The sequence below is a fragment of the Chlorocebus sabaeus genome, chromosome 11, assembly GCF_047675955.1.
Source record: "Chlorocebus sabaeus isolate Y175 chromosome 11, mChlSab1.0.hap1, whole genome shotgun sequence".
NCBI lineage: Eukaryota > Metazoa > Chordata > Mammalia > Primates > Cercopithecidae > Chlorocebus > Chlorocebus sabaeus.
In genome coordinates, this window is record NC_132914.1 from 91,613,146 (window position 1) to 91,628,862 (window position 15,717).

The 15,717-nt window shown below is 47.7% G+C and overlaps 1 protein-coding gene across 1 annotated transcript in view; it reads left to right on the forward strand.

Annotated features, from left to right (window-relative positions):
• Positions 1 to 15,717, forward strand: part of PLXNC1 (plexin C1) — a 159,145-nt gene that overhangs the window by 123,086 nt on the left and 20,342 nt on the right. Inside the window, exons 22-23 of the mRNA XM_037996696.2 lie at positions 7,281 to 7,458; positions 10,088 to 10,191. Coding sequence (XP_037852624.2) covers positions 7,281 to 7,458; positions 10,088 to 10,191 — 282 coding nt within the window. The remainder of the gene's footprint in view (positions 1 to 7,280; positions 7,459 to 10,087; positions 10,192 to 15,717) is intronic.

The following is a 15,717-nucleotide window of genomic DNA, read 5'->3' on the forward strand; positions in this document are numbered from 1 at the left end:
TATAACCCCTGTAACGGGGCTTATTTACAACCTGTGGCAGACAGTATCCTACTGGGCAGATGTGAACAGGAGGCGAGTGTGATAACCTGTGAGAGGCTGGTGGCTGACATGCTACAAAGGGGCCAGGCCCTTCCAGCCTCGCCCTCTCCCTGGGCCTTCTGGACCATACATTTTCCAATAGCCTTTTCTTTCCCATAACCCTCCTTGGTAATAGGCATCATTCCCAGATCAATCAGGATGCAGTTCAGTTGTACGGAACAGAGACCCAGGATGTCTGTGGCTTCAGCAACAGAGGAGCTGATTTCTCTCCCTGGTGGCATTCTGGGTGGGCAGTGCAGGGCTGGTAGAGCAGCTGCTCCTCTCTTGTCCTCATATTCTAAGTGTCTGCTCACCCCCAGCCTCATTTCCCATCCCAGCCAGCAGATGTAAGCAGGGCTGTAGAAAGGAGGGCAGATGGTCACCAGCCATCTTTTAAGGATGTACCACATAACATATCCACTTAATGTCATTGACCAGGACTTAGTCAATAACTCGGACTTAGTCATAACTACGACATGTTCTGACTCTGAGCTGCAAAGCCAAGAGGCCAGCTCTGGGTCACCATCTCCCAGTGCCTCCTGGCCCTGCCATCCTAGTCACAAGATGGCTGCCACCGCTCCAAGCACTACTCTCCCTTTTGTTTGGACAGAAAACTTCTGACTGGGCGTGGTGGCTCACACCTGTAATCCCAGCACTTTGGGAGGCCAAGGTGAGAGGATCATTTGAGCCCACCGAATCGGGAGCACATTGGCCACACCTGGCAGCAACAGAAGCTAGGAAATGTCATCTTTATTGTGGGCGAACAGGAGCTCTGTAAAAATGCCCTTGGGTGGCACCTGAGGCACAGGGTACTCCAGATTCAGTAGGTTCTGTGAGGGGGGTGAGGAGGTAAAGCCTCCTCTACCAGATTGCCTATGTCCAGCGTGACTCTTGGGAGAGCACTGACTGAGGCCCTCAAGTAGATGGGAACTGCCCTTGGGAGGCTCCTGGGAGAGCACTGACTGAGGCCCTCAAGCAGAGGGGTATTGCCCTTGGGAGGCTCATCACCTTGGCTGGCCTCTTCACTTTGCAGCTCAGAGTCAGGACATGCCCTAGTATAAGACTCCCACCAGTTCCATGATTTTGGACACGTTTCTAAATCTCTCTGCATCTCAGTTTCCTCATCTATTAAATGAGGCTAATAATGGCACCTACTTCACAGAGCAGTTGTGAGGATTAAATGAACCTGTAATTGCATTCCCAGTACATGGTAAGCACTCAATAAGCGCTGGTCCTTATTATTACAAACCATATTCTTTTCTTTGCCATATTTTTTTTCCTGTGAGAAGTACAGGGACTCTCTTTCAAGGCAGCAGGAGGTGGTTTCAGAAGGCAGGCCTGGGCTACAAGTCCTCCACCCCCACTTCCACCCAGAGAAGGTGGGATTTTTTTTCTGTAAACTTCCTGACCTGACAGCCCGAGTGAGTGAGTGAAGCTTCCTGCTCACCAGTCTAATTAGAGACTGGAAGCCAAGTGTCTCCATGGTCCAGAGGCCTCCCTCATGTACTGCAGCTCTTTGCAGACCCAATTCGAACGCTGCCTCCTCCATGCAGCCTTCCTTGATTTCTCTGCTTGAAAACCCCCTACCGACCTAAAAGAGGTATCTCTCTGAATCCCTAAAATGCTCCTTCTGTACCTCCCACATTCTACCTGGCATTAGAATTTGTTGTATATGCCCCACAGTTCTTCTACTAGTCTGCTAGTACTTCCCAGGCAGGATGAGTACAGGTTCTGATTTGTATCACCTACAGTGCCCTGCACACAATAGGTGAAAAGTAAATAGGCATCAGTAGACGCATCTACCTACCTCAGCATCCACAAAATGAGCTCCGTCAGTTTGGCACATGCAGCTATAAGTAAGAGAAAATTGAACTAAGGATGCGTGAAATAGTAAGAGCATGACTTGCCTCTTAGAGCAGAAAGTCTGAAGGGAAGGAGCTCCAAGCTGGTCCATACACTCCATGGTGTCACAGCTCTGGGTCACTATCTCCCAGTGCCTCCTGGCCCTGCCATCCTAGTCACAAGATGGCGGCCACTGCTTCAAGCACTACTCGCCCTTTTGTTTGGATAGAAGACTTCCGACAGGGTGTGGTGGCTCACACCTGTAATCCCAGCACTTTGGGAGGCCAAGGTGGGAGGATCACTTGAGCTCAAGAGTTCAAGACTAGCCTGGGCAACATAGCAAGACCCTGTCTCTAAAAAAAAAAAAAAATTAAAAAGTAGTCAAGCAGTCTCTGCTACGTGGAAGGCTGAGGTGGGAGGATTGCTTGAGCCTGGGAGGTTGAGGCTGCAGTAAGCCATGATCACACCACTGCACTTCAGCCTGGGCAACAGAGTGAGACCCTGTCTATTAAAAAAGAGAGAAAACCCTTGCTTTTATGTGTTGGCCAGAGCTGGGTTACATGACCAGCCCTGGTGAAAGAGAAGGCAGTTGCTGCCGATCATGCCTCCCAACCCAGGCTGGACCCACCACTGTGCAGACCTGGCCTTTGTTAGCAGAGGGATGGCTGTTGGTTGGACAACAAACCAGATCTGCCGCCGCAGCTTACTGACGCTTTCCTGCCAAGGAAATAGGAAGAGGCAGGGCGGTTCCTCTAAACAGAGGGCAGATTTCTGGGGGAAGGGACCAGTGTACATTTCACAGCTCTTTAGGCTTTCATGGGTATTTTCTGGGTATTATGCCATCCCATGGATTTGGACCACGCTTACTTTACAAAACATTCTTGTACTTCGAAAGGCAGGATCACCAAGTATTTAAGAACACGGAGCTAGAGTACCCGGTTCTACCATTTTCTTGCTGGGTGACCTTGTGCCATTTAACCTCTCTGTGCCTCAGTTTCTCATCTGCCACAAGGGGACAAGTAAAAGAATCTACCTCACAGAGTTGTTCCTGAGATTTATATATACAAATATATACACGTCATTTAAAACAGTGTCTGGCACCTATAAAGCACTCCTTAATTTGCTATTATTATATGTCATTATTTAGTGATCCTGTCACTCCTTTGAGATAGGAACAATGAGGATTTTAAGGCTCAGAGAAGTTAGATGACTTCCCTACATTCCCTCAGCTGGTGAGCAGCAGAGAATGGGAGGGTCCAGGTGGCCTGGTGCTGGGCCTGGAACTCAGGGCCCTGACCCCTGCTGTCCTCCCTACTCAGAATCGTCTGTGGACACTCACTGAGGGTGATAGCCACTGATGGGTGACTGTTGTCCCACAGGTGATGCTTTTGTCTCTGAAATTTATTGTGAATTAGCTGAGAACAAGGACCACGTCATAACATCTCTCTGACATCCCAGCCCTAATACCAAATAGGGCAGGAGAACATGCTGGTTAAATGGGCTTTGGTGGGAGTGTGGGAGCTGGAGAGATGGCACTTCCATCGAGGTATCTCCCCTGATGGGGTACAGTGGCTGAGGGCAGACGCTGTGATGTCACGCTGTCTGACATGGCACAGCAGAGGCCCATGTGTGCTTTCCCAGCCTGGGGGTGGAGGTGTTAAGAGGCCGACGCCAAGGGCCTTGACTGGACTTGCGCCTTAAGAAACTGCTGTTTGAGCACTAAGTGTTAGCAGCATAAAAAATGAACACAAATCAATTTGTGTCTGAATTTACTCTCAGAATTCCCTGTGGACTCTGTAAAATGCCATTTTACCTCTTTTCCACCCATCTAGCTGTGGAGGCAGTGGCAGATTTACATTATTTTACATCCAGTAAGGGTTTTTTTTTTTTCCTTTTGGTGATGTTTTTAAAAAGAACATTTATTGCCATAAAAAGGTGTTTTTGTTGAAGACGATAGTGCCCTTTAGGTAGTAATAGAATGCTGTTTCACAAATATTTATAAAACTAGTAAACAAGCTGGGATTGCTGAAGCTCTGATTAAAAGGTGCCTCCCATTCATCTTTCTCTTTAGAAACACCTGTGAAGTAGCTTAACTGCAGTTACCCCCACCATGAGAAGATCACCTTGTAGAGAAATAAGGCAAGACCCCAATAAGACCATAGGTGGTGGGACCGGCATTGACCCCTTCACACCCACCCCTCCCACTGGTGTGGGGAACTTAGCTTAGGACATTGCTTGCAGCCTGGGCTAAGCCAGGGTTTCTGGAGGGTCAGGAGGGCTCCCGGGCTATAGGTGGAACCAGGCGGCGGGAGGGAGGATGGGTAGTAAAGCAGGGACGGCATAGCCGAGGGGTTTGTGGCACCAGTTCTGCAGTTACGCAAATCTGGCTTCAATTCCTGGCTCTGCCACTGGTGAGCTGTTCCTGGAGCAAGTTACTCAGCCCCTCCGTGCCTCAGTTCCCTCACTCTACAACAGGGATGGCAATAATAATACAACCTCCTGCACCAGAATGTTGGGAGGGTTCAGAGAAATGTCTTGAAATGTGTTTGCAAAGCATCTGGTCCCAGAGGCCCCAGGAAACATCTCTAGAAACGGGAGGCGAGGAGAGGGCTTGGGTGTGAGGCTTCACATGTTGGTTCCTTCCAGATACTCTGCCCACCAGCTCCCTGCCTTCTCTCCTGTCTGGTATTTTTTGTTTGTTGTTTGTGAGCAGACAGGCCTTTGAATCCCCTCCTAGTGGGTGGCTGGCCAGAACACAAAGGTTCTCTGAGAGCAGGCAAGGGAGTGACTCTGTTGTAGGAGGGAAACTCGTACAGGCCAGACAGAGATCAGCAGCTAACCTCAGAGTTCAGATTCCACCGCTTTGGAGTTTTAATCATTTGGTTGAGACCAGAACAAAATTTACTCTTGCATAATTATCAACAGGATTATAAGGGCAAGATTTAGTGGTATTTGTCTCAGCTCTTTATAAACACCATAAACTGGGTGGCTTATAAATAATAGAAACTTATTTCTCACAGTTCTGGAGGGTGAGAAGTCCAAGATCAAGAGCTGGTGTCCTGTGAGAGCCCCTTTCTCATGATGGTCCCTTCCTGCTGGGTCCTCACATGGCGGAAAGGGCAGGGCAGCTCTCTGGGGCCTCTTTAATAAGGGCACTAATCCCATTTATGAGGACTCTGCCCTCATGATCTAATCCCCTCCAAAGGCCCCACCTCCAAGTACCATCACCTTGGGAGTTAGGATTTCAATACCTGGATTTAGGGGGACATCAATATTCAGACCATAGCAGCATTAAAGAGAAGATACAGCCCTGAGAACCTCCCGAAATTTCAGAAGCCCCACATCCACGTCAGTGGTCCGTAAGTCACGGGCTCACATGCCAGACGCTGTTCTAAGAGCTATGCAGTTACTGCTGTTATGCCCTCTTTGCAGATGAGAAAGCAAGATACAGAGAGGTTACCCAGCTGGTTAGGGATGGGCTCAGAGGTCACCCAGCTGGCTTGCGGTGGGCTGGGATGAAAGCCAGGAGTCCACTGGGTTCATTGCTGGTAGCCTCCTTCCTAGAGATACTGAGCGTGGAGTGGGCGTCCTAGCTGTTCAATGTGGGCTGAATCTGTGTGCAAATGAGTGCATACTAATACCAACAATAATAAGTGTAACAGGTTTTATTACTGATATTATCAAGCCTTTCCCAGCAGCCTGGCCCTGTGCTAAGCCCTTGAATGCATGATCACATTTAATCTCCATAACAATGCTAGAAGGCTGGTACTGTTATTATACCCATTTTTAAGTTGAGGTAGGCCTGAGGGTTCCCATCTTCCATATTATTTGTGTTTTCATCTCACCCCTGAGCCCTATGCAAATCAGACATTGCCTCCTGCAGCCTCTGCATATATACCTGGCTGGTGTCCACAGGACTTGGAGCCCCCCTCCCTCTGTCTCTGTATGAGGAAGCATCTTTCTTCTGTATTCTCCCTCCCTTCTTGCCTATTAAACTCTCTGCTCCTTAAAACAAAACAAACAAACAAAAATTCCCATTACTTGATCATTTTACATTCCCTTATTAAGCCAGGCTCAAAACATTAAATAGTTGTGCATTTCACACCATACCGAAGCCTTTCTGACTTTGTGATTACCAAGGTGCATTAGAATCTAAACTGCTATGTTATGCTATTTGCAAAATATTCTTAGCTCTTCCCTGAATCAACTCCTGTGAGGGTACGTATCAGGTAAAACTTGGTTGTTTTAGATCTATTTGTTCTTAGACGAAGTAAACTTGGAATTGCTTTTCAGTTCATTTTGAAATATTCCCTAGTTCTGTGTTTTCACACGTGCACAAAGGCCTTACTTCCCCCATTAGTCTGATTCTGAAGTTTTGCTGCAGTGGGAGAATGTTAACTGACAAAACGTTAAGTAATGGTGCTGAAATGTAAAGTAATTAATGCAAGAATCATAGTATGGGGTGGGGATCTCAGTGCTTTAATGAGGGCTGGGGAAACCATCTGATTGAGGATGTTGGGAGTGGAGGAGTAGATGAGTATTCCTGTAATTAATGCTGCATATTTAAAAAGTGACCTCTTTGGGCCGGGCACAGTGGCTCACACCTGTAATCCCAGCACTTTGGGAGGCTGAGGTGGCCAGATCACAAAGTCAGGAGTTTGAGACCAGCCTGGCCAACATGGTGAAACCCTGTCTCTACTGAAAAAATACAAAAATTAGCCAGGCATGGTGGCATGTGCCTGTAATCCCAGCTACTTGGGAGGCTGAGGCCGGAGAATTGCTTGAACCCAGGAGGCGGAGGTTGCAGTGAGCCGAGATGGCACTATTGCACTCCAGCCTGGGTGACAGAGCAAGACTCCATCTCAAAAAAAAAAAAAAAAGTGATCTCTTTGATGTGGTCAATATGGGGACCTCATAACCTTTCCTGTCACCTAGAACTTCACTTCTGGGACTCTGTGGTCCTGTTAATAAAAAAGATAATCACCAATCTGCCTCATCTACTGTGGAACCCTTCCAATTCTTTTTTTCTTTTTCTTTTGAGGATGAAATTAGAAATCACCAAATTACCATTTTTAGACTATTTGTGTGTATGTGTGTGTGTATATATATATATTTTACTCTCAGATATATTTATTCAATGCTTGCTCTATAATGAGAGTTTTAACTTTCTGTTTTCCTTTCCATTATCCCTGAAAAGAATGGATTATGGAGAAAAGATGAAAGTAGTATAATGCAATACAGTGTTTGCTAATGTGCCATCAGAGGTATTAGTGGGACTTGCCAAGGTTTGTGTCTTTTATGAAATGCCTTTCAGATTGCAATTATCTAATAGACTTGGAAATCTGTTTGTATTCTTGCAGGCGTTAAACGTCGTCTTTGAAAAAATCCCGGAAAACGAGAGTGCAGATGTCTGTCGGAATATTTCAGTCAATGTTCTCGACTGTGACACCATAGGCCAAGCCAAAGAAAAGATTTTCCAAGCATTCTTAAGCAAAAATGGTTCTCCTTATGGACTTCAGCTTAATGAAATTGGTCTTGGTAAGGCAGTGCGGGAGCTATGTGGTCCCAGGCCCTGATGAGTCTCCCTCCCTGCCTGCCCTCCCTCCCTACCCCCACCAGCTTCCGTTCAGTGACACTTACAAGCCAGATTGTTCCTGGAGGGCATGTCTAGGGGCCAAGAGACTGCTTTGCTCTCTCATGGGCATCCTGATTCTTCGAAGGAAGCACAGTTCTTAAAAGATGGCGGGGTTTTTTGTTGTTGTTGTTGTTAAATATTACGTCTGTAAATCAGATTCATGAGATTGCAGACCCTGAGCCCGCACGGAGTCACCTTGCATCACGAAGCACAGAAAGGTGTCAACACGGGGCCCTCTGCGTGTGTTGCATTTCACATTGGCACTTGATTTGTTTGTTGTGATACTGAGCGTGTCATTAGTGGGTGCCTCAGACTCTGGGTGTTAACTCCAGCCTGCTAGAAAGGTCATCTTCCTCTGCTAATCACATCCTGTATTAAGTATATGCTCCGTCCTCCCCCAGTGTGCAGCCGCATCTGCTATGAATTCATTTCGGGCTCTATTGGTATACTGCAAAGGAGAGCATATGCGTGAGCAAGCTAACAGGGCCCCACTTCACTCAAATGTTCATCAACATTTTAAAGTTGAGCTCCGTGCAGTCCTCCCAGGAGACTGTCGTGGGATTTTATAGCAAATAATGGGACAGAAACGAAGAATAAAATCATGGTGGTGACAGACAGTGTAACAAGGTTCACCTCCCCTTGATGTACAGTTATAGGCCTTGACGAAGCAGACAATTAAAATCCTCCCACTCAGCCCTCCCAGTCCAGCCCCCTGCTAAAAGGCCATTGAGAAAGCTTTGAGGCAGGGTCTTGGAAGTTTGAGACCATGCAAATGTGGGGCAACTTGGTGGTGATCTGGCTTTAAAGAAAGTAGGGCTGCTAAGGCACCGCTCTTCTGCTTCCTTCCTTGGGTGACTGTTGAGCCGCTTGAGGACCATTTTAGCTCATTTGGTTAGATACAGGATCAAAGGGGGAGCCCCAGCCAGGAAACCATGACCCTGACCCCAGACCCCCAACTTCCTTGCCCTGAGCATACATCTTGCAAATGTGTGGCTCTCACTACAAAAGACATGGGCATACCCCGCCCAACAGTCTTGGTCCTGCCGCTGATGAGCAAGTAGTAGCATCCTTACTCTTTTCCTGAGTTTGGGTGTCCCTTGCCTCCTAAAGTAGGAAGGCAAGGAGCAGAGCAAACAGGGAGCCTGGGGACACAGCCTGTCAGCCGTGTCAGGCTTCTGCATGCCTGCTGATTTCCCAGACTACCTCCAGGGCTGGTTTCTGAGGCAAAGCCATCAACTGTATTGAAATCCAACACCAGGCTGGATGCAGTGGCTCACGCCTATAATCCCAGCACTTTGAGAGGCCAAGGCAGGCGGATCACCTGAAGTCAGGAGTTCAAGACCAGTCTGGCCAACATGGTGAAACCCCGTCTCTACTACAAATACAAAAATTAGCCAGGCATGGTGGTGCACACCTGTAGTCCCAGCTACTTGGGAGGCTGAGGCAGAAGAATTGCTTGAACCCGGGAGGCAGAGGTTGCAGTGAGCCCAGGTTGCGCCACTGTACTCCAGCCTAGGCAATGGAGGGAGACCCTGTCTCCAACAACAAAAAAAGAAATCCAACACCAGAAGCAGCTATGCTTGGAGCTCTTACAGCAGAGGCTCAAAAACGCAGATGCCCAAAGGGGCAGAAAATACATAAGGGGTGTCAGCCACCTGGGACGATAGAAAGCAGTGGAGCTTGACTTAATGGGAAAGGACTCGCTATCCAAGGGGACAGTGCCATTTGCTTCAGTGATTGCCATGTGGACCGCAGATTGTGTTGTTAGACTGTTAGATTTTTTTTTTTTTTTTTAAAGAAATCAGATATCCAGTTTTTTATATGCAACTTAAAAACTTTTAAAAAAATTTTAGACAGGGTCTCACTATGTTGCCTAGGCTGGTCTTGAACTCCTAGCCTCAAGTAATCCCCCTGCCTCAGCCTCCCAAAGTATTGGGATTACAGGCCTGAGCTGCTACATCCAGCCTATGTGCAATCTTTTCATCTGTAAATGTTGGCACTGAGTCGACACTAAAATAATAATTAAACATCATGCAGGTTCCAAAAAAAGAAAAATCACATTTGTGCACCACATTCTGACCTAGGCACAGGTTGGCAGCCTTGGCCAGACAGACAGTCTGCACCCTGTGGTGCTGGGACGTTCGCACACTGATGCCTCCCCCTCCACCCCAAACAGGAGCCTGCAGAGATGGTTCATATCATGCCTCTCTTTGTGAATGTGGGCACACAAGTGTGAGCATATACAGATTTGCTTCTGGAATTTTTGTTGAAGAGCTTAGTCCCTCATAGAATGCATTATTTTGTCTTCAGTGGCTTTACTTCCAGGCTTATCAGGGAAAAAGTGGTTTGAAACATCAGAGCCCTAAACAAACAAACAAAAAAACAACAGAACTCAGGCTACTAGTCTGGCTGATAACATTTCTACACCTTCAAACAAAGATTTACCACTTTATTCAAGTTTTAGTTATCTGTAAATTTGTGAAAGTGGTAGCATTTTAAAACTCTAAAAGGGAACAAAATGCTCTTTTTCAGAGCTTCAAGTGGGCACACGACAGAAAGAACTTCTGGACATCGACAGTTCCTCTGTGATTCTTGAAGATGGAATCACCAAGCTAAACACCATTGGCCACTATGAGGTAACAGCAAGACTTGACCCCCGTGTCTCCTTCCTCATCCCCAATCCTAGTCTCATGAACATTCTTTTAAAACATCCAGGACTCCCACCCATTTCCTGGAATAACTTGCAGATCAGTTGTGTCTGGGGTTGAAGTTTTCTTTCGTTGCTTGTGCAGACAAGCCCATGAAGGGCTCTCACAGTGTACTTGGTGTTCCCTTCTCAGAAGGCTATGATTTTCCTATCTCCTGAACTCTCTCCACCCGGAGGTTCAGCACCTGCCTAGGAAAGCCAGAGAAGAGTTATCCTTTAGCACACTTGGGTGCCAAGTGTGCTGATGCTAAACAAAGCCCTGGAAGTCCCAAGCCTCGCCTCCCTCCACAACATTCACAGTAGGCCTTGTAACCTTTTGTGTAGGTCCTTTCTTCCTGAAGAAGTTCTAAATTTCCTGTTTGTTTGCAATATTGAGTGATACTTCCTTTGGCCTCTTAACCCACATACTGGGTGAGTGCCGAGGGCGGTGAGGGGTGCACGTGACTTCTCAGAGATCTGAGTACCAGAGAAACCTGCACATAATGAGAAAGGAGGCAGGGAAGGTTCCTGAACACACTGGGATACTGGGGTTCACTTGTTTAGCAGTATTATCTGAATCTTTGTTGAATATCCACTCTGTGAAAACAGCTGGGGCTGCATGGGAGAGAAGCAAAGACCAGGTTCCTGCCCTCACAGAGCCTGCAGCCCTGGGGAAGGGGTGCAGAAAAGGAGGGAGAGACAAATAAAGAGGCAACACCTTGTGTGTAACAGTGCTATGTGGCTTGGAGAATCCAAGAGGGTTCCTGGAGGAGGTTATGACTGAGCTGAGACCTAAACAATGAGGAGAATTTAGCCAGACTGAGCTAGGGTACAGGCACATCCAGTAAGGAAGGGAGAGCATGCGTGTTAGACCAGCCAAAACTTGAGAGGGGCAATGGCGAGGGGGAAGGAGGGCAGTGACACCTGATTATAGCCAGTGCTTATGAAGTACTTACACCACACTAGGTACTGTTTCCAGCATGTCCCTGTAATGTAACTGCCCAATGGGTTCATCTTGCCCATTGCCTAGACAGAGCTGATTTATCAAGACAGGAATTGAGATAAAGTAATTCGGCTGTGTGGAAGATGGGAGTTTTATTATTACTCAAATCAGTCTCCCTGAGCGTTCAGGGATCAGTTTTTAAGGACAACCTGGTGGGTTGGGGGAAGCCAGTGAGCCAGGAGTGCTGACTGGTTAGATCAGAGATGAAATCATAGGGAGTCAAAGCTGTCTTCTTGCACTGAGTCAGTTCCTGGGGTGAGGGCCACAAGATCAGATGAGCCAGTTTATTGATCTGGGTGGTACCAGCTGAGCCATCAAGAGCAGGTTCTGGGCCAGGCATGGTGGACCACGCCTGTAATCCCAGCACTTTGGGAGGCCAAGGTGGGCAGATCACCTGAGGTCAGGAGTTCGAGATCAGCCTGGCCAACATGGTAAAACCCTGTCTCTAAAAATACAAAAAATTAGCCAGGCGTGGTGGTGCATGCCTGTAATCCCAGGTACTTGGGAGGCTGAGGCAGGAGAATTGCTTGAACCTGGGAGGCGGAGGTTGCAGTGAGCTGAGATGGTGCCATGGCACTCCAGCTTATGCGACAGAGCAAGACTCCATCTCAAAAAAAAAAAAAAAAAAAAAAAAAAAAAAAAAAAAAAAAGCAGGGTCTGCAAAATATCTCAAGCACTGGTCTTAGGTTTTACAATAGTGATTTTATCCCCAGGAGCAATCTGGGGAAAGTCAGAATCTTACAGCCTCCAGCTGCATGATTCCTAAACCATAATCCCCATCTTGTGGCTAATTTGTTAGTCCTATGAAGGCAGTCTAATCCCCAGGCAAGAAGAAGGTTTTGGAAAAGGGCTGTCGTCGTCTTTGTGTTAAACTATAAGTTCCTCCCAAAGTTCAGTCTACACCCAGGGATAAGCAAGGGCAGCTTGGAGGTTAGACACAAGATGGAGTTGGTTAGGTCAAATCTCTTCACTGTCTTATAACAGTGAAAGGCATCTGAAAGGTGTTTTTCAGATGCCTTTCACTGTTCACCTTTCAGATGCCTTTCACTGTTATAGTTTTGCAATGGCGGTTTCAGTATTTCACCTCATTCTATCCTATAGCAGTCCTATGAGTCCTATTATTAACCCCACTTTATGGATGGGTAAGGTGAGGCTCGGGGAGGTCTGGTAACAGCTAGTCAGTGGCAGGGCCAGATTCAAGTCTGGATAGTTGGCTGTAGGGTCCGTCGCTGAACCAGTCCGTGTTGCGGCCTCTTACAAGATGTAGGGGCAGGGAGGCAAGCAGGGAAGACACAGATCACACAGATGGGAGCAGCCTCTTCAAGAGTTCTGAGTCTTATCCCAAGAACAGTGGGAAGCCATGGGAGGTCCTGAAGCAGGGAGGTTAGTGTTTCAGAAAATGGGGCTGTGTGTGAGATGTAGATAGAAGGGGTACAAACCTGGAAATAGGGAGCCCCATTAGAAGCTGTGGATTTCTGGTGAGGATTGGTGCTGTCCAGCAATAATGCAGTGGCTCTGGACAGACACACACACACACAAATGGAATCGGATGCTCAGGAGGAGGACACCACAGTCACGTGGATGGGAGGGATAGTAGGACGAGGGTGCGTGGGGCCAAGGATGTCAGTTGGGGATGACTCTGCAGATGCCTGGAGGCAGGTGCTTTCCTAGAGATTGAGAAGACAGGAGGAGGTGCAGCTTCCCAGCACACTGGGAGAGTAGGCACCCCCCGTTTTTCACAGCTGTACAGTCCCAGGGAGACAGGTCTGTACCAGGAAGGACCTAGGACTTTGCCAGGTTCTCCCCTCGCCCAGGAAGAAGAGAGATTGTTCCTGAGCAGAGCTTCTTAGACAATGGCCAGGGACAGAGAACACCCATCCTTGGGCTGTTTGGCTGAGTGGGTCACCCAGTTTGGAAGTAGTTATGTTGGGTGATGACTAAGGAGGTGCTGCCCCTGCAGCATTGCTAGAGGGAGTCTAGCAGAGAAAGTCGCAGGCTAGCAACTTGCCCCTGTGCTCACTCTCCTATAGCTCAGACTTGCCAACCCTGGGATCATCTTGCCAAGAGCAGTCATTCCTAGCTTTTGGAATTCATAAAACTCCCCAGGGAGTTTTCTAAAAGTGTGTATTCTTGGGCTCAGGAATAAGGGGCATCTTTGGCTGTGTTTGGAAAAACACAGACCCAGAGGGAAGGTAATGGCCAGGAGGAGGTCAGAGTCAGAGGTGCTGCCCTGCTGGGTGGAAGTGCTTATCATGGCATCAGTTCAGGCTTCCAGACCTGCAGGTCAGCACCTCTCCCTGTGTCTGGGTGGCAGGCTTGTCTTGGCGAGTTCAGAGGGGACACAGCCTCCAAGGCCCTCCTCTGGTGCTGTTGACTGGAGTTCTTGGCTTGCTCAGCTGTGCCTCCCGCCAGGCCTCTCAGCATCCCTCAGCCACCGTGGGGCATGGGGTGGGCCGCAGAAGCAGGGGATGGGGCTACTCACTGCCATTAATAGGAGGAGGCAGGACAAGTCTCTCTAGCAGGGAGAATGAAGAACCACCACAGCTGTCTGCAAGGCAAGGGGGAAAGCCTGTCAGGAGAGACAGAACATCAGTCTTCACTGCAGACATTGGCCGTGCTAGACACCTATCTGCTTAAGGATGATAATGAAATTAATCCGGCCTGTAGTCACTTCCTGTCCAAATGATTTATTGGCCTCATACCCCAGTGTTGCTGCATGGTGGTAATAAATGACAAGCCTAGGACATGAGGGCTTAAAGGATTCTCCTTATGTTTAAAAAGCTAAGCCATAAGGCAAATAAACCAGAGAGCCTGAAGGAAATGGGAGGTCACTGGGCTCTGTGTTCTCTATGCCTGGACCATCTCAAAAGCCCCGTTTTTCAAAGCCTGCTTGGAGAAAATCATCCCCACCACCCTCAGCCACCTACATCTATACTTGATTAAGTGCGCCTCCGCAGATTCAAAATTTGGGAGTAATTTGACAGGGCTGGGCTGAAGTTTGCTTTTACCCTTTCGTTAAAGAAAAAATTTTCTCTTGAGCACTAGCATTTCCCTCCAAAGAGACAAGATGCTAATTATCAGTCTTATTCATTTACTAAAGTACCCTAGTTTGAGTCACTGTATGTGCTTAAAAGCAAAAAAAAAAATTTTTTTTTCATTTAAAAATAGGGTCTAATTCGGAGTTTTAAGTGAATCAGACTCACCTCCCTCCAATTAGTCCAAATTAGTTAGGTTTGAAAGTTAATCTGTAGTGACGGCCAGTTCCTCCTCCTATCGAAACAAAGTCCCTGCTGTTGGAGAGCCAGCCTGTTTCTTCTTTCCTTGTCTGTCCTTAGGGCAAACACAGTGTAGCTGGTCTCCTCTGAATGATTTACTCTCAGCACATTTGAAGAACAGGTTTCTAGAGGGGATCTGAGGGCATGACAAAAATATAGCATCTCATGGACTAGATGCAGCCCCCAGAGCCCCACATTGCTGGCAGGGCCCTGTCACCTACTGGCTGACACCCTTGGCAACCCCCAGCACCGTGGAATTGCTTTCCGTGACGATAACCATGGCAGCCAGTGCCTGGCACTGCTCACGCGTATTAGCTCAATTAATGTCCACAAAAACCCTGGGAGGCAGGTGCTTTCCTTACTCCCATTTTCCATCTGATGAACACAGAGGAGGGTGCATTTCTGCTCGTGTCATTCTGTCATGTGCAGACAAAGGGTTAAGCGTGTCTTTACACATGAAGCCAGAGGAGTCTTTCTTCCCTGTAATTAAACCCTCCCAGCGCGTTTCCTTAACTGGATGTCATTCTGTGTGCGTTGACTATGAAGGGGACTGTGCTTTGCTCTGGTGCCAGCAGGGTCTGGGGCACGTGCACCTGCATGTTCACGGAGTGGGGCATGCTCGTCCCCTGTGACTGTGGCAGGGTGGTTTCTCAGGGGTCCAGCCTTCTTTATCTCACTCACACCCTGCTGTGACCTTTGGCTGGGCCGAGTTATCGCACCTGCACCCTGCTGTGGAGTAGTGGTGAGTGTGCAGGACAGGCATTGGGCAGGAAGTTTTCTCTAAAGATCATACTTCTAGTTCTGAGCTGCAAGGTTTTGAGAGGCAGAAGAGTTGTTTAACTGTTGTTGTTAACAGATGTGTACTAATGCAGAAGTGGTCACTGCTAACAAATTTGTAATTCAAAAGATATTTAAAACTCATAGGAATGTCCCAAAGGGTCTGTTAAGTAAGGTCAGCAATCCTTCTAGTCAAGTCCATCATCTGTGACACTAAAAGGGACTGCACAATCACTAAAGGTCTGCTGCAGTGTGAATGTCTTTAGATATTCAGTTAACAAACACGTATAATGCTTCTCGTGTGCTGGGCACTATTCTAGGGCTTTGCCCAATAGCAGCTCTTTCCATCTTCTTTACCGCTCCATGAGGTGAATACTATCAGCCCCATTCTGAGGCCCAGGAAGGCTAAGGAACTTGGCCA